Here is a 23334-nt window from a genome sequence, read left to right on the forward strand (position 1 = left end):
CTTATATTAAGAAAAGGTTAGATGAAAATGAAATTCTACATCATAATCCATATGTTATATAGTTTTACAACATCAAAAAGTTTGAACATTGATTTTAATGGTGAGAAAGAAATCTTGACCCATTCCAATCGCAGCAATGAAGGTAAACTAAAGAAAATGATCATTTGAGTTGGATGATCCGAATTTTACTCAAAGCTTCATACCGCCGATCGTCGGTTAAACCTTCAATTTCCCATAAGGTTGAATATAAATTTGAAGCTTTCTTCCATCTTTTGATATTCTTCGACTTCATTTGAACTACCACCCTGAGACAATACTCCTCATCGATTTGATCGCCAACGGCTTTGATGTTTTCACCAATAAAGTGGCAATTTCATCAAATGAAGAATACATATTATCACGAGCATCAGATTTCTTCTTTCTCTTGTTTGAAGATGAGGAATCCCCTTGGTCTCTATCTCATCGCGGTTCCGTACCAGAAACATCCATGTCGTCCAAAGAGACGTCAGCTTCGCAGTCATCGAATGTGTTTCTCTCTTCATTCATATCTATAGTAGGTACATCCTCAACATTTATTTCTTGAAAAACATCAGCAGCTGTTTGAGCATCTTTCCCAGTCGCTCGATCTCTTGTGTATATGGCAGTAAGCTGGTCGTAGTAAGGGAAAGTACGATGTCTGAATTGAGCGGCTTCTTTGTGACTCTAAAAAAAATGAGGAAATCATATTAGTTATAAGTTTGGTAAAAAAAACAAATAAAGACTTGAAATACATTTTACCTTTAAATAGGAGTCTCAAGCTGCATCTTCAGCAACAACGAGCTGCCTATGCTCATCCCAACCAAAACCGCTATTGTTTTGGCCATTAAGCATGTCATAGACGATTGACCATTCCCTTTTTAGTAACCTAATCCTCGATTCAATATTTGGTTTCGCCTTCAACATTGCATTTGGTAAAGCCTTTTCTAGCATTTTTTCCAACTCGTTCAAATAACCGGCTTTGAACCCGGTATCAGCATTAAATGTTCCAACATTGTGCAAGTCCACCATGCAAGAAACCAAGGCTGCATCTTCTTCTGGAACCCATTTTCTTTTGGTTCCTCGAGAAGCTTGAGAAGAAGCATGTGATTGTGGAACACCTGACATAATTATCTTAAGAAAAAAACAAATTAACATTATTTACTATTTTTAATATCATGAATCAAAAGGTGAACAGTTTATAAAATTATATCGTTAGTTCAATATCATGAATCAAAAGCTCAATACTAACTTTAAAATTATAACACATGCTGGATGAAAAGAAATTAAATAATAATTCAACAAGTTTAGTACAATACAGAATTTTATTCAAACACCACCAAAGTTTCATAAACTAGATACATAAAATAACATCAACAAATTAAGTCAAACTCAATTTGTCCCTAAACCTAACTAATTTCTAGATGCTTGACATTCATCGAACATTTGGTTGGCTAGTTCCATCCTCCAAGTAGCCCAAGCATCCGATGGATGAATATTTGTGATATTCGATTCATCGTCATCCACCACATTACTAGGTAATCCCTCTCCGACCTCCGCTTCAATGGGATCAATACTCATATGGGTTCGAATAAAATTATGGAGCAAACAACATGCAATAATAATTCTATTGTGCACCCTTACAGGATAGAACGATGGACTCCTAAGTATTCCCCATCTAGGTTTTAATAACCCAAAGCATCTTTCAATAACATTACGTGCCGAGGCATGTTTCATATTAAAAAACTCTTGCGGAGAACTTGGCTAATAACCCTGACGCCACTCGTTCAAGTGATATCGTTGTCCTCTAAAAGGTGCAAGAAATCCCTCACAATTTGTGTATCCAGCATCAACTAGATAATAACAACCTATAAAATAATTTTTTTTAAATGATTAATTCAGCACAAAAAGTTTGATCTTAATGAACAATATCAAAGTCCTCTAACTATCCACTTTACCATGAAGAACTTTTAGTCCATGTCTTCTACTAATGGCATCTCGAAGAACCCGTCCATCGACAACTGAACCTTCCCAACCAGGAAGAACATAAACAAATTGCATCTCAGGTGTACAAACACCTAGCATATTTGTTGCTATGTCACATTTTCGCGTTCGATATCTAGGTTTATCAACTATTGGAACCCTAATCTTGATATGGGTTCCATCATGAGCACCTAAGCAATTCTATATCACATGATATAAAACCTTGAGTTAGAATACTATTTTAAATCTAAATCAACTAAATGTTGTACAAGCTATATATAAAACTCAGTCCAATACCATAAACCACTTCCACCTTGTGTCAGAAGAATCGGCTATAATTGGCTCCGGCTTTTTAAATAACACATCTTGTAAGCGTATGACGGCATTTAAAACACTATGAAATGCTCTACTAACAGTTTCCCCGGACCTTCTAAAGTGATGCTTGATAACTCGATTTTTCAAATGATGGGAGATGATATGTAAAAACATTGCTACTTGCTCATCAACAAGCATGAACCTTGACGACTTCAATCCCCCTATCGATTCTAACATCTCACATAGTTTAAAGAAGGCAGTTCTATTCATCCTAACTTGTTCAATACAGGCCTCGTCACTAGCATATACAAGTCTTTTCACATAATCCTGTTTTGCATAAAAATCTAAGGTATAGGACCTAATCCTTGGTCTATGTAGGCTAAGGCTGGCACCCATTCTAAATAAGAACCAAATCGCAATTCTACAGATTTCCAACCATATTGTCACAGCAATACCAATTCTTTTACACCTCACACTTTGTGCAATTAAAGGCAGACGAGCCATTACTGCAATACATTAAAATTAGAACACACTATCAAAAAATTGAAGTTACAATTACCAATTATCAAATAAAAATAAATATATTAAAATTTAAAGGTATATGTATAATTGACCTAAAATTAATTGTTGGTATTTGTTAGATTATAACTAAGCTCATTATAATTTAAAATTATAAAGCATGTTCAAAGTTTGAACATTGATTAGTTTATTTATTGATGATTAGTTTAATTAAGGTGACCTAATTTTAAAACAAATAAAATGAAGAATGACGATTTGGTTTACTAATGAAATTGAAGTTTTAAAACTTTTATAACATTTCATTTTGTATAAATATATTGATTAGTTAATTAAAGCATGTTCAATGTTTGAACATTGATTAGTTTGAACATTTAAATTTAAATTTAAATTTAAATATAATTTCGTATAATGAAATTGAAGATTTAATAAAGCATGTTCAAAGGTTGATCATTGATTAGTTTTTTATTGATGATTAGTTTAATTAAGATTGAACATAATTAAAGGTTGAACATAATTATTATTATTTGAATAATATCAATTAAAGGTTGAACATAATTATATATTAGTATCAAATTTGTTTGTACTCTTTATATGCACTCTTTCACTAATAAATTATATATCAAATTTGTATCACATTGATTTTATGTACTCTTTCACTAATAAATTATATATTAGTAACAAGTTGGTGCATTGGTACACCAATAATTTGAATACAAACTACTTTCTTTAAAAAAACTTATTACCTATTAGTAAAAACATATAACCTATTTTAATTTCAAAAGTTTTCAACTTTAGATTTGAATACATACTACTTTCTTTAAAAAAACACTTTTAATATTTTTTAATAACCCGTAAAAGAAAAATATCAAATAAATAAATAGAAATATGTTTTCATAATTTTAACCATAATTTTAACCCAGATAAGGATACTTTTAGAAAGAAATGAAAATGTGTAGGCTAGGCTTGAAGTTATGATCTCAAAAAAGTATAAGAACTTATTATCTCAAAATTAAGTTATAGGAACTAAATTTTAAATTTCAAAGCATGAAAAGTGTATTGGAAGGGAATTGAGTTAAAATTTGTGGGGTGTTCATCTAGTTGGAAGTAAAAACCACGAATGGAATTTTGGCAGAAAAGCAAAGGCAATGGAGCTTAGAATTTGAGTAACACTAATTCCATTCAACTTAAAACTTGTTGAAACCGTCCAAATTATGTAATAGTACCACTAAAAAACTCATTTCATCATCATCAAGAGAACACATTATGTTACCTATTTAGGGAAGTCAAAACATAATTTAACACACCAAGGGTGATTAAAAACACCTGAAATAATCAAAAGCACAAGATTTTGGACTCAATACAAACCTTGTCCTATTATCTTTTATTAACTTCTTGAAAAACAAAACAAAAGGTTATACATGTGTGTGTATGTTCCCAACACTGAAAATTTCGAAATATTTGTCCATATTGATTATGGAAGAGAGTGCAAATGCAAGGCCAAGGCCCTAAATAAGTTGGAACCCCACTTCACCAGAGGCAGTGCCTGCACATTTTCAGTGGTCCGTGATGATGATGATTTGGGGTGTAATTATTAAGGTTTCAATTAATGGGGGACTTGAATTTTCCTTAAGGGATCATAAACATGAAGATGGAAATTAGTGTCAATTCTATCATTTTTCTTGCAGCAATAACCATAACCATACAAACAAAAGCTGTAATGAGCAATACAAACATACAAACAAAACCATACAAAGGAAACAACAAAAGCTGCTACATCAATACAAACATGCAATCGGGGAAAACATACAAACAAAACTATAAATATCAATGGAAAACTAACTTGTAATGAGCAAATCGGGGACGACTGTGATGAAGAAGTGTTGGAACAAAGAACCTGTAATGAGAAAAGGGAAAGCTGATAAATTCCCATCTAAGAAAATTATAGAAGTAGTTGAAGTTCAATATAGAAAACATAAAAGGGAGATTAGATAGTATATATAGAGATGGTCAAGGTTTAGTTGATATAAAGAAGGATACTATTCTGATACTAAGAGAACAGGATAATAAGAATAAACAAAACAATCTCCAGGATTTGTTTACACAAGCTTTAGAAAAACAAACTACTGTTAGGGAACTAGTACAAAACAACCAAAGCACGATCATTTTGTTATGTTAACTTCTTCTCTAACAACACTGAAATTCAGAAAATGGCAAAGCAAGCTTTGAGCAACATCCAAATAAGGACAATAAGAAGCAGTTTAGATATCCTAATGATAGCCTGAAAGAAAATGATGTAAGTATATCTCTAATTCCTTAATCAAAATTTAAATGTCCTATTGTGAACTTCTGATACGATTTGCTCTTATTAACTTACCTTCTAAGAAAATATTAGCTGGTTTCGTAGTAATTATTTTCTACCAATGATTGAGCTGTGATAACAAATTACAGGGTGAGGAAGAAGAAGAGGAAGAAGAGGTTAAATTGATTAGCAGCATATTTGATCGAGCTAATGATAGCCGACCAGATATTGGTGATGAAGATTTTCTACCTGAATTTGAAGACCTTCTTTATGGGGAAATCGAATATCCGTTACCAACTGACAAATTTGATAGGGCAGAGAAAGAAAAAAATATATGAAACTGAGATGGCAAACAATGCAAGTGAACTGGGAAGGTTGCGCAATTTAGTAAAGGAACTGGAGGAGAGGGAAGTGAAGCTCGAGGGCGAATTGCTTGAGTACTATGGTTTAAAAGAGCAGGAATCAGATATTGCTGAATTACAAAAGCAGCTTAAGATCAAGACAGTTGAAATTGACATGCTGAATATTACCATAAACTCTTTGCAAACCGAGAGGAAGAAGCTTCAAGAAAAGATTGCACATGGAGCTTCTATAAAGAAGGATCTGGAGGTGGCTAGGAACAAAATCAAGGAGCTACAAAGGCAAATTCAACTTGATGCTAACCAAACAAAAGCTCAGTTATTGTTTCTCAAGAAACAAGTTTCTGGTCTTCAAGCAAGAAGCCATCAAAAGTGATGCTGAGATTGATAAGAAATTGAAAGCTTTAAAGGAGTTAGAAATTGAAGTTGTGGAGCTTAGGAGAAAGAATAAAGAGCTTCAACATGAAAAGAGGGAGTTAACTGTTAAACTGGATGCTGCTGAAGCAAAAATAACCTCCCTTTCCAACATGACAGAGGTAAGTCCCACAGACATCTCTTATTTATCATATTCTGAACTACATTTACATTCACACCATCAATATGCATCACTTTTATAAATATTCCCACTACTTGGACGGAGAAATACACCTTACCTTCCATTACTACTAAGATTACCTGCTAAAGTGCTGGGTTAATCATTCAGCTGAGGTTACAGTCAAAGACTATATATGAAGGTTCTAGTAGTTCTGCAACCAATAAAGAAAAAGAGAATAACATATTCAAACGAGTATTTAGCACCAAAAAGAAAAACGAAGAAATAGAACTAGCAGAAACAAGCAAGGGGAAAATTCTGGGAAAAAACCCAACTCATTAAAAAAAGGCAGAAACTCCTATCAAATGTGGAGATAATGACACAGTTATACAACGATTATTACGAAAAGAATCATGTAAAATGCTTTAAGAAATGAAAAGTTGATTCATACCTCAAAAACCAAACGCCGAGACCGAGAGAAAAATTGAAGCAGTGGGAAATGGGAGGAGAAATGATGAGGACAGAGAAAGGAGAGGGTGGAGGTCGATTTCGGGTAGGGAGGGAGGGTAAAACAGAGACTTGGGAAGGGAAGCCGGACGTAATAGGGTAATCCTCGATTTGGGAAGGGAATAGAAAAGAAATGAATTTGGGGATTAGGTTGGTATTGTAATAGGCACGTAATACCGATTACAGCGAACCAAACGCCGGAATAGGTAGGTAATGTAATAGGCGCGTAATCGGGGCGTAATGAATTACCTATTACACTGAACCAAACACGCTGTTAATGTTTTATTTACTTTAAAATTTTAACTATTTACCTCTTAATTTTCTATCCATAAAATTATTGGTTATTAATTTTGTTTAAGAATTGATTTCATTTTATTCTAATTAAATATGTGAGCACCCACGAATTGTGAAAAAAATCTACAATTGGTTTAACATTGAAGGCATAAAAAAAATAATATTATAAAAACCGTGGAATGTAAATTATGAAATTTTTAACTATGTTGCAATATGTAAATTATGGATTATTTCATAATTTTTTAAAAGAGATATTTTAACTGTGTTCCATGAAATGTAAAAAAGATACCATTCTCTATTTGGAACATAAAAATTATGGAAAGAGAGAAAATATTATAATTAAATTATTAAAATTCTATTTTAAAATAGTCTTACATAAATTACCATTATATTTCTTATCTTACTCATAATTTATTATTTAAATATAATTTGTTTAAATAATTCTCGTATGTGATAGTTAAATTCATTGCTCTTTAAAAATCTTTATATAATAGATTATATTTATTTACTTTTAATTTTTTCATTTTATATGTAACCTCTCAACCCGCCTAGACGTTAGACCTAAATTCAAATTAAAGATTACATTAGTCACCAAAAGACTCGGTAAGTTATTGGAGTTTTAAAACAATCATTTTAAACATTTGTTTATCTTTGGAAAAAACATAGTTAATTATTAGTTTATTTACTACTCAAAATTCTTAATTATAATTTAACAATGGAAAAGTGATATTTGTTTGTATTTTTAATAGCAACCAAGTTCATACACAACTAATTAATATTCATATTTCGATATTCTAAAATCAAATTAAATGTCATGCATGCTAAAAGAAAACAAATCCTAAGTTTCATACCACAATTCAAAATAAAATAATATAGTCTTTGAATAATTAAACTCTCAAATAATAATTCTAAAATATTTTAATAACTAGAATTTGAGCCGAGACCCTCTGGATGCTGCGTCCACGTCCTAACTTGGTGGGTTATCTATAAGGATAGAAATAAATGGGGGAGTGAGTTATGATGCTCAGTGTGAATTCAATCACAAGATAATCAGTGCAAATGATTAAAGATACGAAAATGTATCATATAGAAATAATTTACATTGGCAATATTAGAATATCGATGTTTCAAATCATTCAACAATATACATATATATAAATGTCAAATCCGAAATTCCAATTTTGTATACACATGCTTTTGTGGAGGCCATATAGTTTCGATTTTAACAGAAAAGATCCTATCCCACCGCTACACACCACAATGAGAGTTTCTCTAAACTCTAACCACCAATACATTGGATTGTGGATTAACTACCAATGGTTTGCAGATTAACTACCAATGGTTGTGGACATACAGCAAAACATCTCAAATGGAATTTGCCTATGGCTATGGATACACAACAAAATAATGCAAGTAAAATCTGTCACTAGCTGTGGATGCACAACATGTTTGTACGTAATAGCTGCCACTGAGTTGTGGATGCACAACAAAAACGTTGCAGATGGAATCTGCCTATGGCTGTGGGAACACAACAAAATAATGCAAATAAACTATCAATACTTCCCCCGTTCATAATGTCCCACCCCATGCAATGCAATATACCATGCTCAAACAGATCAATACAGTAGCATTTAATAGGTTGTTAATAGTTCGATACAGTGGCAAATGTTATGCTTATGACAGTTCGTTACAGTGGCCAAAGGCATGCTTATCATGCGTTCGGTTTAACGATAACATAAGGTAGGCTATACGAACAATCACAACTATAGATACAATAGACATATATATTATTCAAAATTTATGCAAATATATATATAGCATCAACTCAACCAATCAGATCTTGCATTCTAACATTATTCATGCTATCAAGGACTTAGTTGAATAAATTAAACACTAAAAACAATTCGAAAACCATTCAGGGACTAAATTGAAAAAATCTTAAAATTATGGGTAAAAATTATAAAACCTAAAAAATAAGGGACACACAAGAGTGTGGAATGCTATAGACCGTGTGGAGGGGTTACACGACCGTGTGGCCAAGTCGTGTAATAGATTGTGGCGTGTGGTAATTGCAAAATTAAGATACAAGGGAGACACGATCGTGTGGCAAGCCATGTGGAGGGTTCTAAGCCGTATGACATTCAAACTATCCTAGGGTTTCAGAGGCACATGGTCGTGTGTAGGGCCGTGTGGTCCACACGCTCGTGTGGTAGATCGTGTGACCCTATCCTAGGCACGATTTTGCCCCGATTCGCTTGTAAAAAAACACACCCACTTTTCACCGAAACGCCAAACAACGTCCTTTGTGATCAAATTTGATCCAACGCACCTGAAACAAGTCCTTCAAACGACATTTATTCAAGAGTTAACGATTGATTTCAAGATTCGTCAAGATTGTCAAAAGATTCAGCAAGAATCGAAAAAGATTGAGTAATTGAATTGAGAAATTAATGTCGGATAAAGATTCTACAAAAATTTGGGATTTAAGCATCAAAAATGAAATGTACTTATCGATTCTTGGAAAAGATAATGAATGTTTATTAATGGAAAATCTAAACTCTAATAGAAAATGATTGAATGAGAAATGATTTGATTCAGGGTAGCAAAGTAATCAACAACATTTGAGATGAAAATATGGTGTAAAGAAAAAGGAAGAGAATAAATAGAAAAATGAGAGCAAATTCTATTGGGATTTGAAAAAAGGCAATATGAAAATCTAATTAGGAAACGAAGATAAAAGAAATGGTGGAATTCTAGTTTTAATGAAATTTTGAGGAATGAGCAAGTTGTGAATTCTAATTAGGAAAGTATTGATTAAATTCCTAGGGTTTGTAAACCCTAGGGGTGTCACCTGTAATTTTCCTAAAATTTTACCGAATTTTGAAATTAAATTAAAGGGGGAAAAAAGGTGAAGGCTCAAACTTGGGTAAACTAACGCTTTAACTATTGGGATGTCGCCCATTTCTTGTTTATTTTTTACGCTTAATTATATTTATATGTTTTGGGAGGATTTTTGGTGAAATTATGAAATAAGAAGGAAAAAAGGGGACTTGAACTTGGGTTTGGAAAGATACCAACACCTTAACTGTTGGGCTATTGCCCATTTCTTGTTAAAATTTATCCCCAACAATATTTATTTTAGTGTGGTTTTTAACCTAAGTTGCTGAAAATTAAAAGAAAAATAAATGAGAGGAGTGTGGTTTGACCCAAAACTCACTAGGAAGGGAAGCTACCATTTAACCATTAAGCTTGAAACCTACTTCTTATTTAATCTTATTTTTTAACTATATGTATTTATTTTGGGCTCAACTTAAATATTCTTTAGTAGCGTACACATTTACTTAAATTTTTTATTAACTTATTTAACTTATAATTTTAAGCACATTCCATCTTAGTTTATATATAACAATTAATACTTATAGTCAAATCTCAATATTAATATTTTAATTCATTTCACCCTTAGTAAACTCTAATAAAATGACTTAGATACACGGAAAGCGTCAAGCCTAATATCCATTTCTTATTTAACATACGACATAAGTAACATTCAGTAATTCAACAATTAAATCATGTATACAAGATAAAACAATTTAATAAGGGTAATAATTGAAAGAAAATTCTAGAAGTGATAAGTAAAACTCATTTAATTTTTAAAACAAAGTTTAAAGACTAAATCATAATTTTAGTAAAATATTTTAGTAAAACCTTTTTGTAAAATCGAGAGTAAAATTATGGAATTATCCAAATAAGACTTAATCATGCAAATTATAAAAATCATAAGTTTTTCAATTAAAGTCATCACATGCCGTAACATAATGTGACATATGGCAAAAAAATCAATAAAAATTATAAAAGCAGGGCTTAATTACATTTTTTGAAAAAGTTTAAGTGTTTTTGCACCCTTTAAATCTATATATAAAACTAACTCTTTATTAATCATTAGTAATTAAAAGGGATATTATTGTAAAAAGAATTAGCTAAATAGGGTGGTATTGGAAATTTATAAAAGTTCTTAAGGCGGTTTAGACATTTTTCTGTAACTTTCTAAATTAATGTAAAGAGAAATAATAGTAATAAATGGAGTGAATTCAAGAATATTAATTTCGAATCTATCTTATATCTGTATTATAAATTTATTACTTATATATATTATATTATTTTAAATTTAAATTTGATGGAGTAAATAATAACAATTCTGGTATTTCAAATTTATCCTATATCTATACTATTTTCTATTTACCAATAGATTATATTTTCTCAAATATGCATACATATTATTTGACTTCTAAATTTCATTACACTTTATTACTTTTGAGACATTTATTAACTATATTTACAAAATTTGATTTCATGATGAAATTTTTTATTGAATTTAACTCTATTGCTTTTGGAGAGTTATAATTATTTATGTATGATATGTCGAAACCGTTTTTTTGAAAACAAAAATTTTAGTTGTCGACTTAAAAAACAAAAACTGGAGTCGCCACCGATCCTTTATTAAGGTGTGATCGGCTCACCTTAAAAATGATTTTGGTCTACGAAATTTGAGAAAATGAGTTCGGGAGTCAGTTACGCACGAGGAATGGTTAGCACCCTCGAAACGCCCAAAATCGGTACCAAATTGATTATTTAATGTCTTGGGGTCGAAAATTTGAAAAGATTTTTAAAGAAAACTTTTTATTTCATGAATGAATCAAAATAGTAAGACATTCTTATTTCAAAGAAATAAAACACCACACCTAGTGAGTTAGGGCACAATGTTTTTAAATCATCCAAATACCCGAATATTGCCTTTTGCTTTTGAAAATTCTTATCTCGAGGAGTCAAAATATCAGGACCAGTAAGTTAGGACCCAACATTTTTGAACTCCCAAGAATAAGCTTTTATTTAAAATTTATGAATTTATTGCAAAACAAATACTTGGCTCTCTAAATTCATCGAAAAACAATCGCGATCCAGTAAGTTAGGACACGATCTCTCACGAAAACCATGAATGCCAAATATTTTGGAAGTTATAAAATAGGATTATTTAAATGCTTTGATGAAATCAAAATATATAAAAAAAAACATGATAAAATGTTAATGCATATATAAAACACATATATAAGTATACATATAAAATAATATGTATAGCGAACTTATAATAATCTCCAAAAATATGTACGTATATTTCATAAAACATGTATATGCACAAAACAAATAGGAAAAATGCGTCTGTATTGTAAAATATGAGTGTACATTCATATATATATTTATTTATAAAACTATGAGAACAAAAAACAAATATATAAATTATGCACGTTATTAAAATATGTATATGTATGTGTACATATATGAATGCAAACAACTAGAAGAACAAACTAATATATGAAAAAAGATAGATATAAAAGTATGTGGATATGTATGCATTTTAAAAAAATAAAAGAAATGTTTAAGTATAAATATATAATTTAAAATATATGAGTAAAAAAATAAAAATAAAAGACGTATGTAAAATGCGTGCATTTTAAGAATATATATATATTATATAAAGAATTACGCATATATGTACTATATAAAAAATCGTATATGAATATAGAAATAGTAATAAATGATAATAAATAATATAGTAATGATTCTAAAAATAAATTTGAAAGAAAATAAAAGAAATTACGGAAAAAGAGAATAAATAAAAAATGAAATTAAAATAGAACGGGGACCAATCTGACGACGCATTATATGAGGGGCCCAAATGGAAATAATCCGCCTCCTAAAACGCTGCACCATAATGGGGACCGATTTGAAACAAGGTAAAAACATTTGGGCCAAATTAAAAAGAAATAATTGACTTAATAAAACATGGCACAAAGGGGAAGGACTTATTACGCAATTCTCCCATTGAAGATTGATATGCGCGGACCCCAAACTAAACAGTGCCATCATTGCTCAGTTTTAAGTTTTAAAAAACAAATTTAGGGAAATATTTAGCCTTTCCCTTTGAAGAAGAAACTGCTTCTTTTGGGGTTTTCTTAACCCTTTGGCATTGTCATTCACTTGGATTTCGTCGGAGGGACACCACTCGACGACTCGTGAAAGGTAAGTCTCCATTTTCTTTCTTTTTCGTATTTTAAAGAAAAGAAATAAAAGATAATAATGAAATAAAAGCAAAATAGAATGAAAAAACAAAAATCTCTTTCCCTTTTTATCATTACATGCTAGAAACAAAATAAAAAGAAATCACTAAAACACTTCTAGTCATCACCTTAAAAACTGATATCTGCTCTATTATATATATATTTTCCTCTGTATTTATTTTCGGTCTCCTCCCATTTAGTACATAGATCTAGGCTTTTATAGCCTAAAAATACATTTATTTACACAATTTTCTTTTTGGACTCTTCTAGTCCACATTTGCAGTGATCGTGGCGATTACTGACATGCGTGGAGGTGGTCGACTCGAGTTGTGCGGTGTTGGAGTTCTTGGGAGTGAAATCGCGTAAAAAAAAGGGTGTGGTTGTGGCGCCTGTTGTTTCTAGCATTTGTTTTAGGGTTTTCATTGTATTTTTAGGCTAGGTTTGGGTTAAATAGGATATTTGGGCTTAGCAAAATTGGGCCCATTTATTGGTTTGGGCCCGGGCATATTTGGGCATGTACAGCTGCCCCTCTTTGCTCGTTGTCGTGTAATGGGAACAGAGCAAAAACTACAATGCCCAATTATGCCTGGTCTTACTGAGCCTCAACTTCTTCAGTGCTTTTCTTCTAGTAGCCTCATTCCTTCCTACTGCATCTTCAGAGGTACAGGAACTATTGTTTCAATCTACTCCACTGTAATGTCAGGGAGATAGGATTCGTACATTGTAACTTCTCACAAGAACAAAATTTGCTATCTTTAATCTGCTCCACTGCAACTTCAGGGAGATAAGACTTGTAGCTTCAATTTGTTCTGCTACAACTTAAAGATAAATCTGATGCGATCTGCTCTACTGCAACTTCAGAGAGATGAGATCTGCGGTTTTAGTCCACTCCATTGCAACTTCAAAGAGATAGGAATACTGGCTTCAATGTACTCCACTGTAACCTCAGGGAGGTAAAATCTGCCATCTTCGATCCACTACTGCCTAGGGAGATAAGATCTGTAATCTTCAATCTATTCCGCTGTTGCCCAGGGAGATAGAATTACTGGCTTCAATGTACTCCACTGTAACCTCAGGGAGGTAAAATTCACCATCTTCGATCTGCTTCACTGTCTATGCAGGAAGACAAGATCTGCAATCTTTAATCTATTCCACTGCTGCCCAGGGAAGTAGAATTACTGGCTTCAATGTACTCCACTGTAACCACGGGGAGGTAAAATCTGCCATCCTTGACCTGCTCCACTACTGCTTAGGGAGATAAAATCTGTTATCTTCAATTTGTTCAACTGCAATGTTGGGGAAACCAGATCCACCGTCGTAGCTTCAATCTGTTCCACCGTACTGTCAGGGAAGTAAGATCCGCCGTTGTGGCTTCAACCTTTTTAATTGCAATATTAGGGAAACCAGATCTGCCGTTGTAGCTTCAATCTGTTCCACTGCACTGCTAAGGAAGTAAGATCCGCCGTTGTAGCTTCAATCTTTTTAGTTGCAATATCAGGGAAACCAGATCCGCCGTCGTAGCTTCAATCTGTTCCACTACACTGCTAAGGAAGTAAGATCCGCCGTTGTGGCTTCAATCTTTTTAATTGAAATATCAGGGAAACCAGATCCACCGTCGTAGCTTCAATCTGTTCCACTGCACTGCTAAGGAAGTAAGATTCACCGTTGTGGCTTTAATCTTTTTAATTGTAATATCAGGGAAATTAGATCTGCCGTCGTAGCTTCAATCTGTTCCACTGCACTGCTAAGGAAGTAAGATCCGCCGTTGTGGCTTCAATCTTTTTAATTGCAATATCGGAAACCGGATCCGCCGTCGTAGCTTCAATGCTCCCTTTGACCGCCAAGGAAGTAAGATCCGCCGTTGTGGCTTCAATCTTTTTAATTGCAATATCAGGGAAACCAGATCTGCCGTCGTAGCTTCAATCTATTCCACTGCACTGCTAAAGAAGTAAGATCCGCCGTTGTGGCTTCAATCTTTTTAATTACAATATCAGGGAAACCAGATCCACCGTCGTAGCTTCAATCTGTTCCACTGCACTGTCAGGGAAGTAAGATCCGCCGTTGTGGCTTCAATCTTTTTAATTGCAATATTAGGGAAACCAGATCTGTCGTCGTAGCTTCAATCTGTTCCACTGCACTGCTAAGGAAGTAAGATTCGCCGTTGTGGCTTCAATCTTTTTAATTGCAATATCAGGGAAACCAGATCCACCGTCGTAGCTTCAATCTGTTCCATTGCACTGCTAAGGAAGTAAGATCCGCCGTTGTGGCTTTAATCTTTTTAATTGCAATATCAGGGAAACCAGATCTGCCGTCGTAGCTTCAATCTGTTCTACTGCACTGCTAAGGAAGTAAGATCCACCGTTGTGGCTTCAATCTTTTTAATTGCAATATCAGAGAAACCAGATCTGCCGTCGTAGCTTCAATCTGTTCCACTGCACTGCTAAGGAAGTAAGATTCACCGTTGTGGCTTCAATCTTTTTAATTGCAATATCAGGGAAACCAGATCCACCGTCATAGCTTCAATCTGTTCCACTGCACTGCTAAGGAAGTAAGATCCGTCGTTGTGGCTTTAATCTTTTTAATTGCAATATCAGGGAAACCAGATCTGCCATCGTAGCTTCAATCTGTTTCACTGCACTGCTAAGGAAGTAAGATCTATGGTTTCGCCGGTTTATTCTCTGGGGAACATGACCTGTATAATTCAATTTATGAACCTAATTATGCCTAATGATTAGGATGATATGATCAGAATGAATCAAATGCTCCTAACTAGACGTGTATGAATGACATTTGAATGAATGCAGAATGCCATGTTTTGATAATGATCCTTTTTTATCTCTTAGGTTATCATTACTCAAAGTTAAAGTTTCATCGCTAATGTGCTATAGCTTCTTCTTGCTCGGCTGGCGTCTCTAAAGAAACACTTGACCAGATTGCCCCCACTGTAAACCTCCAAGTTTGATCTATTGGGGCGCAAAATTTGTACCATCTTTCTCCCGTTGTAACCCAAGAGTAAAAAGATTTGGCCTTTTCTCAATCCTCTGTTATCACAATTCAAGGATACAGGATGTGAAACTCTTTGGTCTCTTACACCATTCCTAGGGTGTCCTACCAAATGCTCATGCACAAATGAAGAATTTTCTTCTCCAAGAGCAACTTCTTATTATTATTCGGTGATCATTGCTTGCTTGTTCATCTAAGATTTGTCACCAACACGACATATTACCATTTTGTTCAATCGATGTTTTAGATAATAAAATTCAAAGGGATAGTCTTAATTTAGACTCTTCCTTATTAAATTTCCAACCTTTGAACTTGGTGCGTTCTAACCAATAGTCCTGTTTAAGGTTCCTATATTATTTAGAAACTTCTAGAGTAATATGTAAAACCTCTCTTGTGAAAGTTTTATTAGTCTATTAATCATTACTCTAATGCAACACACTTGCAAAGAGAACAAAATGATGGATAAAATTGAATTGGTTCTGAGCATAACTCGAAATGAATAAATTATCAGAGATAATAAAGATGGATAACAAAGGCATTGATTTAGGAATGCGTATCTTGGAAATGAATAAAGTGTTCCAAGAATAACAAAAATAGTATAAGGACTAGGTGCCCCAAGATGTCACAGCTTGAACTTTATTGTACAGACTTTCTGAAGACCATTCTGAGTTTAACATGTGTTTAGGAGTACTTTGTCGATGCCCCAAGATGTCGCCTACCCTTTCCTATTAATTCAGGTATAGCAAGACCATTGCATACCCCCTTCTGATCAGTATTTGAGCTGCTCTGATAATCTCATGCCCTATTCTGTTCAATATTTGAGCCGTCTTTTTTGGGTTTTCAACTCAAATCCCTTTTGGTCTAAGGCGCCCTTTGCGGGTTTTCACCTTAGCCTCTCCATTTTTACTTTTTCATTTTTCATTTTCATCTTTTCATTTTTTTCATTTTTCATTTCGCCATTTTTCAACTCAAAGTACCCTTTACGGGTTTTTACTTTGGTCATCTCATTCTTTAAGCGAAGTATTTCCTGACTGAACCTGAGTTTACAGGACTTTGCAGGTTTATCATCCATCTCGCTCAAAATCAAAGCTCCTTTGGAAAAGACCTTCTCTATAACATAAAGTTCTTTCCAATTTGGCATCCGTTATATTTTTTGTAGAGTGAGGATCTTCTTCAGCACTAGGTCGCCATCATGGAATTCTCTGGGACAAACCTTTTGCTATAGGCTTGCATCATTCATTTCTTGGTACATCTGACATTGATGAATGATTTCTAGCATTTTTCTTCAACAAGGTTCAACTAGTCATATCGAGATTGGATCTTCATCCTACTTCAGCTCAGCCAAAACTCGAAGAGAAAGAATTTCAACTTCAATGACAAAAAACGTGATAAACTGGAAAGAGTGGCATTGCCCCAGTAAAGTTTTCATTGCACCATTCATGATATTCACCTTGAACATATTGTAAATTTATGATATCGGGCTGTTGTTCAGATTGCAATAACAGCGCTTAAACCGGGCACATCCTGGTATGACAATGCGAAGACATCTTTGAATGCTTGAAGTAACTCCACAACGTCTTGCTTTGTTTTTTCCCGGTCATGCATGTTCCCTCAAGGTCACAGTATATATTGTCTCATTTATTTCTCTTATTGCTTTACCATCCTCAACAAGTCAGGAGATAAGCTACAATTTATGACCTCTTCAAAGTCATGAGATCCCTTTAAACACATGTCTCACTCAAAAGGCACTTTTGAGCCTGTAGCAGCGTTACTCATGTCATTGATATTTGGGGACCCATAGTGGGTACCAAAGAATATACAAAAGAATGTATGAATAATATGAATGAATGGTTTGGCAGAAAAATCCAAAAGAATGAAAGAAAAAATCGTAAAGAATGAAAGAACATTTGCTCAAAGATGATTGCAATAATGTATTTCATTAAAATAATAATGTTCAGACGTGAGCCTATTTTATAAAGGAATTCTTATTGCCTCTAGGCTAAAGACAACAAGTGTGTTCTGAACATTACTCTAAGTAAGCCCTAGATGCTACAGAGATTTCTTTTACAATCCGATTATTTAGACGCTCCCAAGTTTATAAGGGTGGATACCTAACAAGGTCCCCTTTTCAAGTGTGTCTTCATATACGGTATTGATATGAACGCTTTCCAACTCTTCTTCATATGTCGTATTCATCCCATTATCAATGTGATTGGGTAGTGAATTTTCTGCACTCGATGAGTCACCAAACTTGACAACACCCATGTTGATGAGTCTTTCAACTAGCTTCTTGAAGGCAGTGCAATTCTCTATTGAATGTCCTGTAATTCTCGCATGGTAGTCACATTATGCGTTCGTATCATACCATCCGGGATACGGAGGTTGTAGAGGCTTCACATGAAAAGGAGAAACAACGTGTTCATCAAATAAGCCTTGATATAACTCTCTATACGACATCGGTATGGGTGTGAACTGAAGCTTTCCTGTATTTGTCCTCATGCAAGGTTCTTGCTTTAAAGGGGCCTGATGGCTGGTGGTATTTGTCTTTGGCTACCCCATAGTGATTGGTTTTGAGTAGCCTCTATTGTACCTACTTGCATTATCCACCTTATTCTCCTTATTCCTTGGGGCTGACCGCTTGTTACCCTCTTCCGCCTTAATTTTCCCGCTTCTTATAGCATTTTCGATCATTTCACCATTCATAATTATGTCAGAAAAGCTTTTTGTAGCATTTCCTAACATATGCGTAATGAATGGGGCTTTCAGTGTGTTAATGAACAGCATGGAACTTCTTCTCCATGTTTTGAAGAGTGATTCTATCAGGAGCCATGTCCGTCACATGACTATACTGTTTCATGAATGCTTGGGCCAAATCCCTCCATGAACCAATCGTGGTGCGACTCAGTTGATTGTACTACTTAGATGCTACCCCTGCAAGGCTATCCTGGAAACAATGTATCAAGAGTGGTCATTGTTAACATATCCCGCCATTCGCCTGCAGAACATGGTGATATGAGCCTCTGGGCAACTTGTCCCATTGTACTTTTCGAACTCAGACATCTTAAACTTATGAGGGAGTACTAAATCCGGAACTAAACTCAGCTCTTTAGCGTCCATGCCTCGATAACTTTCAGTGACCTCCATCGCCTTGAACTTCTCCTCGAGCCACCTACGCCTTTCCTCTAACTGTTTCGGTAGCTCCTCCCTCATTCTTTCCTTCTCAACCACTTCATCGAAGTCAGGAATGACAGAGTTAACAGGGTTATTTTCGAGATTAGATCCTGGCCCAGCCTGGAAGCTCGAAACACCAGCCCGAAACTGTTGCGGCATGATGGTGACAGTAGATTTGCGCGGGTATTCAACTTGAGTTCTCACATGTGGAGGGGTGAAACCTGGAGGATAGAGAGGTTCATCATCATTTCCCTCATCGGTATTTGCCATGGGGCCCTTTCCTTTATCGCTTCCCTTAGTTATCAGTTGGGTTAACCTTGCCACTATATCTTCTTGGATTCTCGCATCTTCTCAAACATCTCTTGTTTCATCTTGTCTAACCGCTCCTGCACCTGTAGCTGAAGTCGGTCCTGCATCTCCTTCTGATGCTGTTCGAGCTTTTCCAATCTCTGATCCATATCTTTTATCTTTGCTCGAGTGCCGTATCGGTGTTGGGTTGGTTGGTTGGTTTCCAGGTTAACTGAGCAATGATTTTAATTAATTAGGATCATTTAGAGGTGTTTTATGCATATGATGCAATGTAATGCAAATGCATGAAATGAATGTGAAAAGAGACGTTGATTCATGTTCAATTCTTTACTAGAAATCTTCACTAGAAAACAAATCTCTTTACATAAAGCGGATATATATATACGGCTTCCCCCTCGTACTCCAAGCGAAGACATCGACCATTCGGATATTAAGATGCATCTCGCGAATTTGAGCTCCTTTTTGTTCGATCTAGGTCGCAACTCCTTGCTCACTAACGTTCATTTGCTTCTTTAAAAGATTGGGACCTTTGATGACTTTTGAATAGACTTTGACAATTTAGATCCTCAGGTCATACAGCAAAGTCGTATACTCCTCTTGTTAGGCTTTTCGGGACATGTTTTCTGCGAAGCACCGTATTATCCTCCACCTTATCAAGAAACCCGTATTCCATAACAAGCTTTCTAATCTAGTAATCGAACTCAAATCAACATCTCTTTTCTAAGATGCAAATGCAATGCAATCATGATGTCATGCAATCAAGACAAAATAAACCCAAGTCAGTATCACACCAAAGAGATATAATCCAATACAAACATGAAATAGCAAGAACATTTATTCATGAATCCGCTAGGGTTTGGTATAGCTCTACCTAGGGCAAGTTCCTAAAGCTCACTATATGAGGTTTAGTTTCTAGAGTAAAGGTACCCGAACCAGCAGATTCCTCGATCCTCACCCATTATAGGCTCATATGGATCGAGTTCAGTTCAGGGGAATACATTTCCCTATGGCTGCACGGAGATGAAAATCTCACAAAGACAGAGGTACGGATGTATCCCGGAAGCGGTCCACTACCCTGTACGGAGGTGAAAACCTCACGAAGGACTAGTTTCTCGCTCCCACTTAAGGGGTAAAACTGACCGACTTATGAAATGCAAAATGCAAATACAAATTAGTCAACTTGGTCCAATCATGCAAACCCCATGATAAAAAACAATGAATGCGAAGAGAAATCATGTTTTTTTAAAAACTTTTAATTTTTGACAAGAAGACAAAACATAACCAATTCATGGCTCGACTCTCTAAAAATCTCCAGTGGCGTCGCCAAGCTGTCGAAACTGTTTTTTTGAAAACAAAAATTTTAGTTGTCGACTTAAAAAACAAAAACTGGAGTCGCCACCGATCCTTTATTAAGGTGTGATCGGCTCACCTTAAAAATGATTTTGGTCTACGAAATTTGAGAAAATGAGTTCGGGAGTCAGTTACGCACGAGGAAGGGTTAGCACCCTCGAAATGCCCAAAATCGGTACCAAATTGATTATTTAATGTCTTGGGGTCGAAAATTTGAAAAGATTTTTAAATAAAACTTTTTATTTCATGAATGAATCAAAATAGTAAGACATTCTTATTTCAAAGAAATAAAACACCACACCCAGTGAGTTAGGGCACAATGTTTTTAAATCTTCAAAATACCCGAATATTGCCTTTTGCTTTTGAAAATTCTTATCTCGAGGAGTCAAAATATCAGGACCAGTAAGTTAGGACCCAACATTTTTGAACTCCCAAGAATAAGCTTTTATTTAAAATTTATGAATTTATTGCAAAACAAATACTTGGCTCTCTAAATTCATCGAAAAACAATCGCGATCCAATAAGTTAGGACACGATCTCTCACGAGAACCATGAATGCCAAATATTTTGGAAGTTATAAAATAGGATGATTTAAATGCTTTGATGAAATCAAAATATATAAAAAAACATGATAAAATGTTAATGCATATATAAAACACATATATAAGTATACATATAAAAATAATATGTATAGCAGAACTTATAATAATCTCCAAAAATATGTACGTATATTTCATAAAACATGTATATGCACAAAAAAATAGGAAAAATGCGTCTGTATTGTAAAATATGAGTGTACATACATATATATATATTTATTTATTTATAAAACTATGAGAACAAAAAACAAATATATAAATTATGCACGTTATTAAAATATGTATATGTATGTGTACATATATGAATGCAAACAATTAGAAGAACAAACTAATATATGAAAAAAGATAGATATAAAAGTATGTGGATATGTATGCATTTTAAAAAAATAAAAGAAATGTTTAAGTATTAATATATAATGTAAAATATATGAGTAAAAAATAAAAATAAAAGACGTATGTAAAATGCGTGCATTTTAAGAATATATATATATTATATAAAGAATTATGCATATATGTACTATATAAAAAAATCGTATATGAATATAGAAATAGTAATAAATGATAATAAATAATATAGTAATGATTCTAAAAAATAAATTTGAAAGAAAATAAAAGAAATTACGGGAAAAAAGAGAATAAATAAAAAAATGAAATTAAAATAGAACAGGGACCAATCTGCGATGCACGTATTATTTGAGGGGGCCCAAATGGAAATAATCCGCCTCCCTAAAACGCTGCACCGCAATGGGGACCGATTTGAAACAAGGTAAAAACATTTGGGCCAAATTAAAAAGAAATAATTGACTTAATAAAACATGGCACAAAGGGGAAGGACTTATTGCACAATTCTCCCATTGAAGATTGATATGCGCGGACCCCCAAACTAAACAGTGCCATCATTGCTCAGTTTTAAGTTTTAAAAAACAAATTTAGGGAAATATTTAGCCTTTCCCTTTGAAGCAGAAACTGCTTCTTTTGGGGTTTTCTTAACCCTTTGGCCGCCGTTCAGCCCACGCCCCGATTTCGTCGGAGGGGACACCAGCTCGACGACTCCGGCGAAAGGTAAGTCTCCCTTTTTCTTTCTTTTTCGTATTTTAAAGAAAAGAAATAAAAGATAATAATGAAATAAAAGCAAAATAGAATGAAAGAACAAAAATCTCTTTCCCTTTTTATCATTACATGCGTAGAAACAAAATAAAAAGAAATCACTAAAACACTTCTAGTCATCACCTTAAAAACTGATATCTGCTCTATTATATATATTTTTTCCTCTGTATTTTTTTTCAGTCTCCTCCCCATTTAGTACATAGATCTAGGCTTTTTATTGCCTAAAAAATACATTTTATTTACACAATTTTCTTTTTCGGACTCTTCTAGTCCACATTTGCAGGTGATCGTGGCGATTACAGCATGCGTGGAGGTGGTCGACTCCGAGTTGTGCGGTGACTAGAGTTGCTGGGAGCGAAATCGCCAAAAAAAAAAGGGTGACAGTTGTGGCGCCGTTGCTCTAGCTGTTTTAGGGTTTCTGCTGTATTTTTTAGGCTAGGTTTGGGTTAAATAGGATATTTGGGCTTAGCAAAATTGGGCCCATTTATTGGTTTGGGCCCGGACATATTTGGGCATGTACATGATACGAATAGGAGAATTCGCAGGTGACGAACTCAAAACCTGCGAAGTAGTAAGCGAAAGAATTGTTTGGGTTCCAACATCTCTAATTCACCAAAATATGTATAAAAAATTACGTTTGCACTCCCATATGGCAGAGCAACATTGTCAAGCTCAATGGTTGCAGCATTCTCATCCAAATACCGAAAAATATCCTCAAAAAATTTCACATCGCAAGACACAAAGAATTTCTTAGAATCCAGATTATATAAATACCGACCATTCTTGCCCAAAGGGTACCAACAAAAACACACTTTCGACTTTGACTAGCAAACTTATCACCCGTAGAATGTTGATTATG

At 34.2% G+C, this 23334-nt stretch overlaps 2 protein-coding genes across 3 annotated transcripts; one reads left to right on the forward strand and one right to left on the reverse strand.

The window, feature by feature from the left end:
• Positions 1-381: 381 nt before the first annotated feature.
• LOC105778527 (uncharacterized) lies at positions 382-6605 on the reverse strand. Of its 2 annotated transcripts, XR_001128769.2 has the most exons (5): positions 6474-6605; positions 6166-6236; positions 4673-4726; positions 778-1149; positions 382-702 (listed from the first exon to the last, which is right to left on the reverse strand). XR_001128769.2 is itself a non-coding variant. In XM_052621871.1 (3 exons), the coding sequence occupies exons 1-2, from the start codon at positions 4760-4762 to the stop codon at positions 793-795; spliced, it is 447 nt and encodes a 148-aa protein (XP_052477831.1). In that variant the 5' UTR covers positions 4763-5114; the 3' UTR covers positions 382-702; positions 778-792. The 2 variants fall into 2 exon arrangements, 1 of the variants encoding a protein (XP_052477831.1); XM_052621871.1 differs by lacking the exons at positions 6166-6236; positions 6474-6605 and having other exon boundaries at positions 4673-5114.
• On the forward strand, positions 5015-6144 carry LOC105778525 (protein CHUP1, chloroplastic). Its single transcript, XM_012602250.2, has 2 exons — positions 5015-5125; positions 5281-6144. The coding sequence occupies exon 2, from the start codon at positions 5342-5344 to the stop codon at positions 5864-5866; it is 525 nt and encodes a 174-aa protein (XP_012457704.1). The 5' UTR covers positions 5015-5125; positions 5281-5341; the 3' UTR covers positions 5867-6144.
• Positions 6606-23334: the final 16729 nt, after the last annotated feature.

This window comes from Gossypium raimondii, chromosome 10, assembly GCF_025698545.1.
Source record: "Gossypium raimondii isolate GPD5lz chromosome 10, ASM2569854v1, whole genome shotgun sequence".
Taxonomy (NCBI): Eukaryota; Viridiplantae; Streptophyta; class Magnoliopsida; order Malvales; family Malvaceae; genus Gossypium; species Gossypium raimondii.

Excerpts from the sequence above, each read along its gene's own strand:
- LOC105778525 (XM_012602250.2), top strand. The coding sequence starts at position 5,342 with ATGATAGCCGACCAGATATTGGTGATGAAGATTTTCTACCTGAATTTG.
- LOC105778527 (XM_052621871.1), bottom strand. The coding sequence starts at position 4,762 with ATGGGAATTTATCAGCTTTCCCTTTTCTCATTACAGGTTCTTTGTTCC. Across the intron at positions 1,150-4,672 it reads CCCCGATTTGCTCATTACAA|ATAATTATGTCAGGTGTTCC; the intron begins GTTAGTTTTCCA and ends TTTTTTCTTAAG.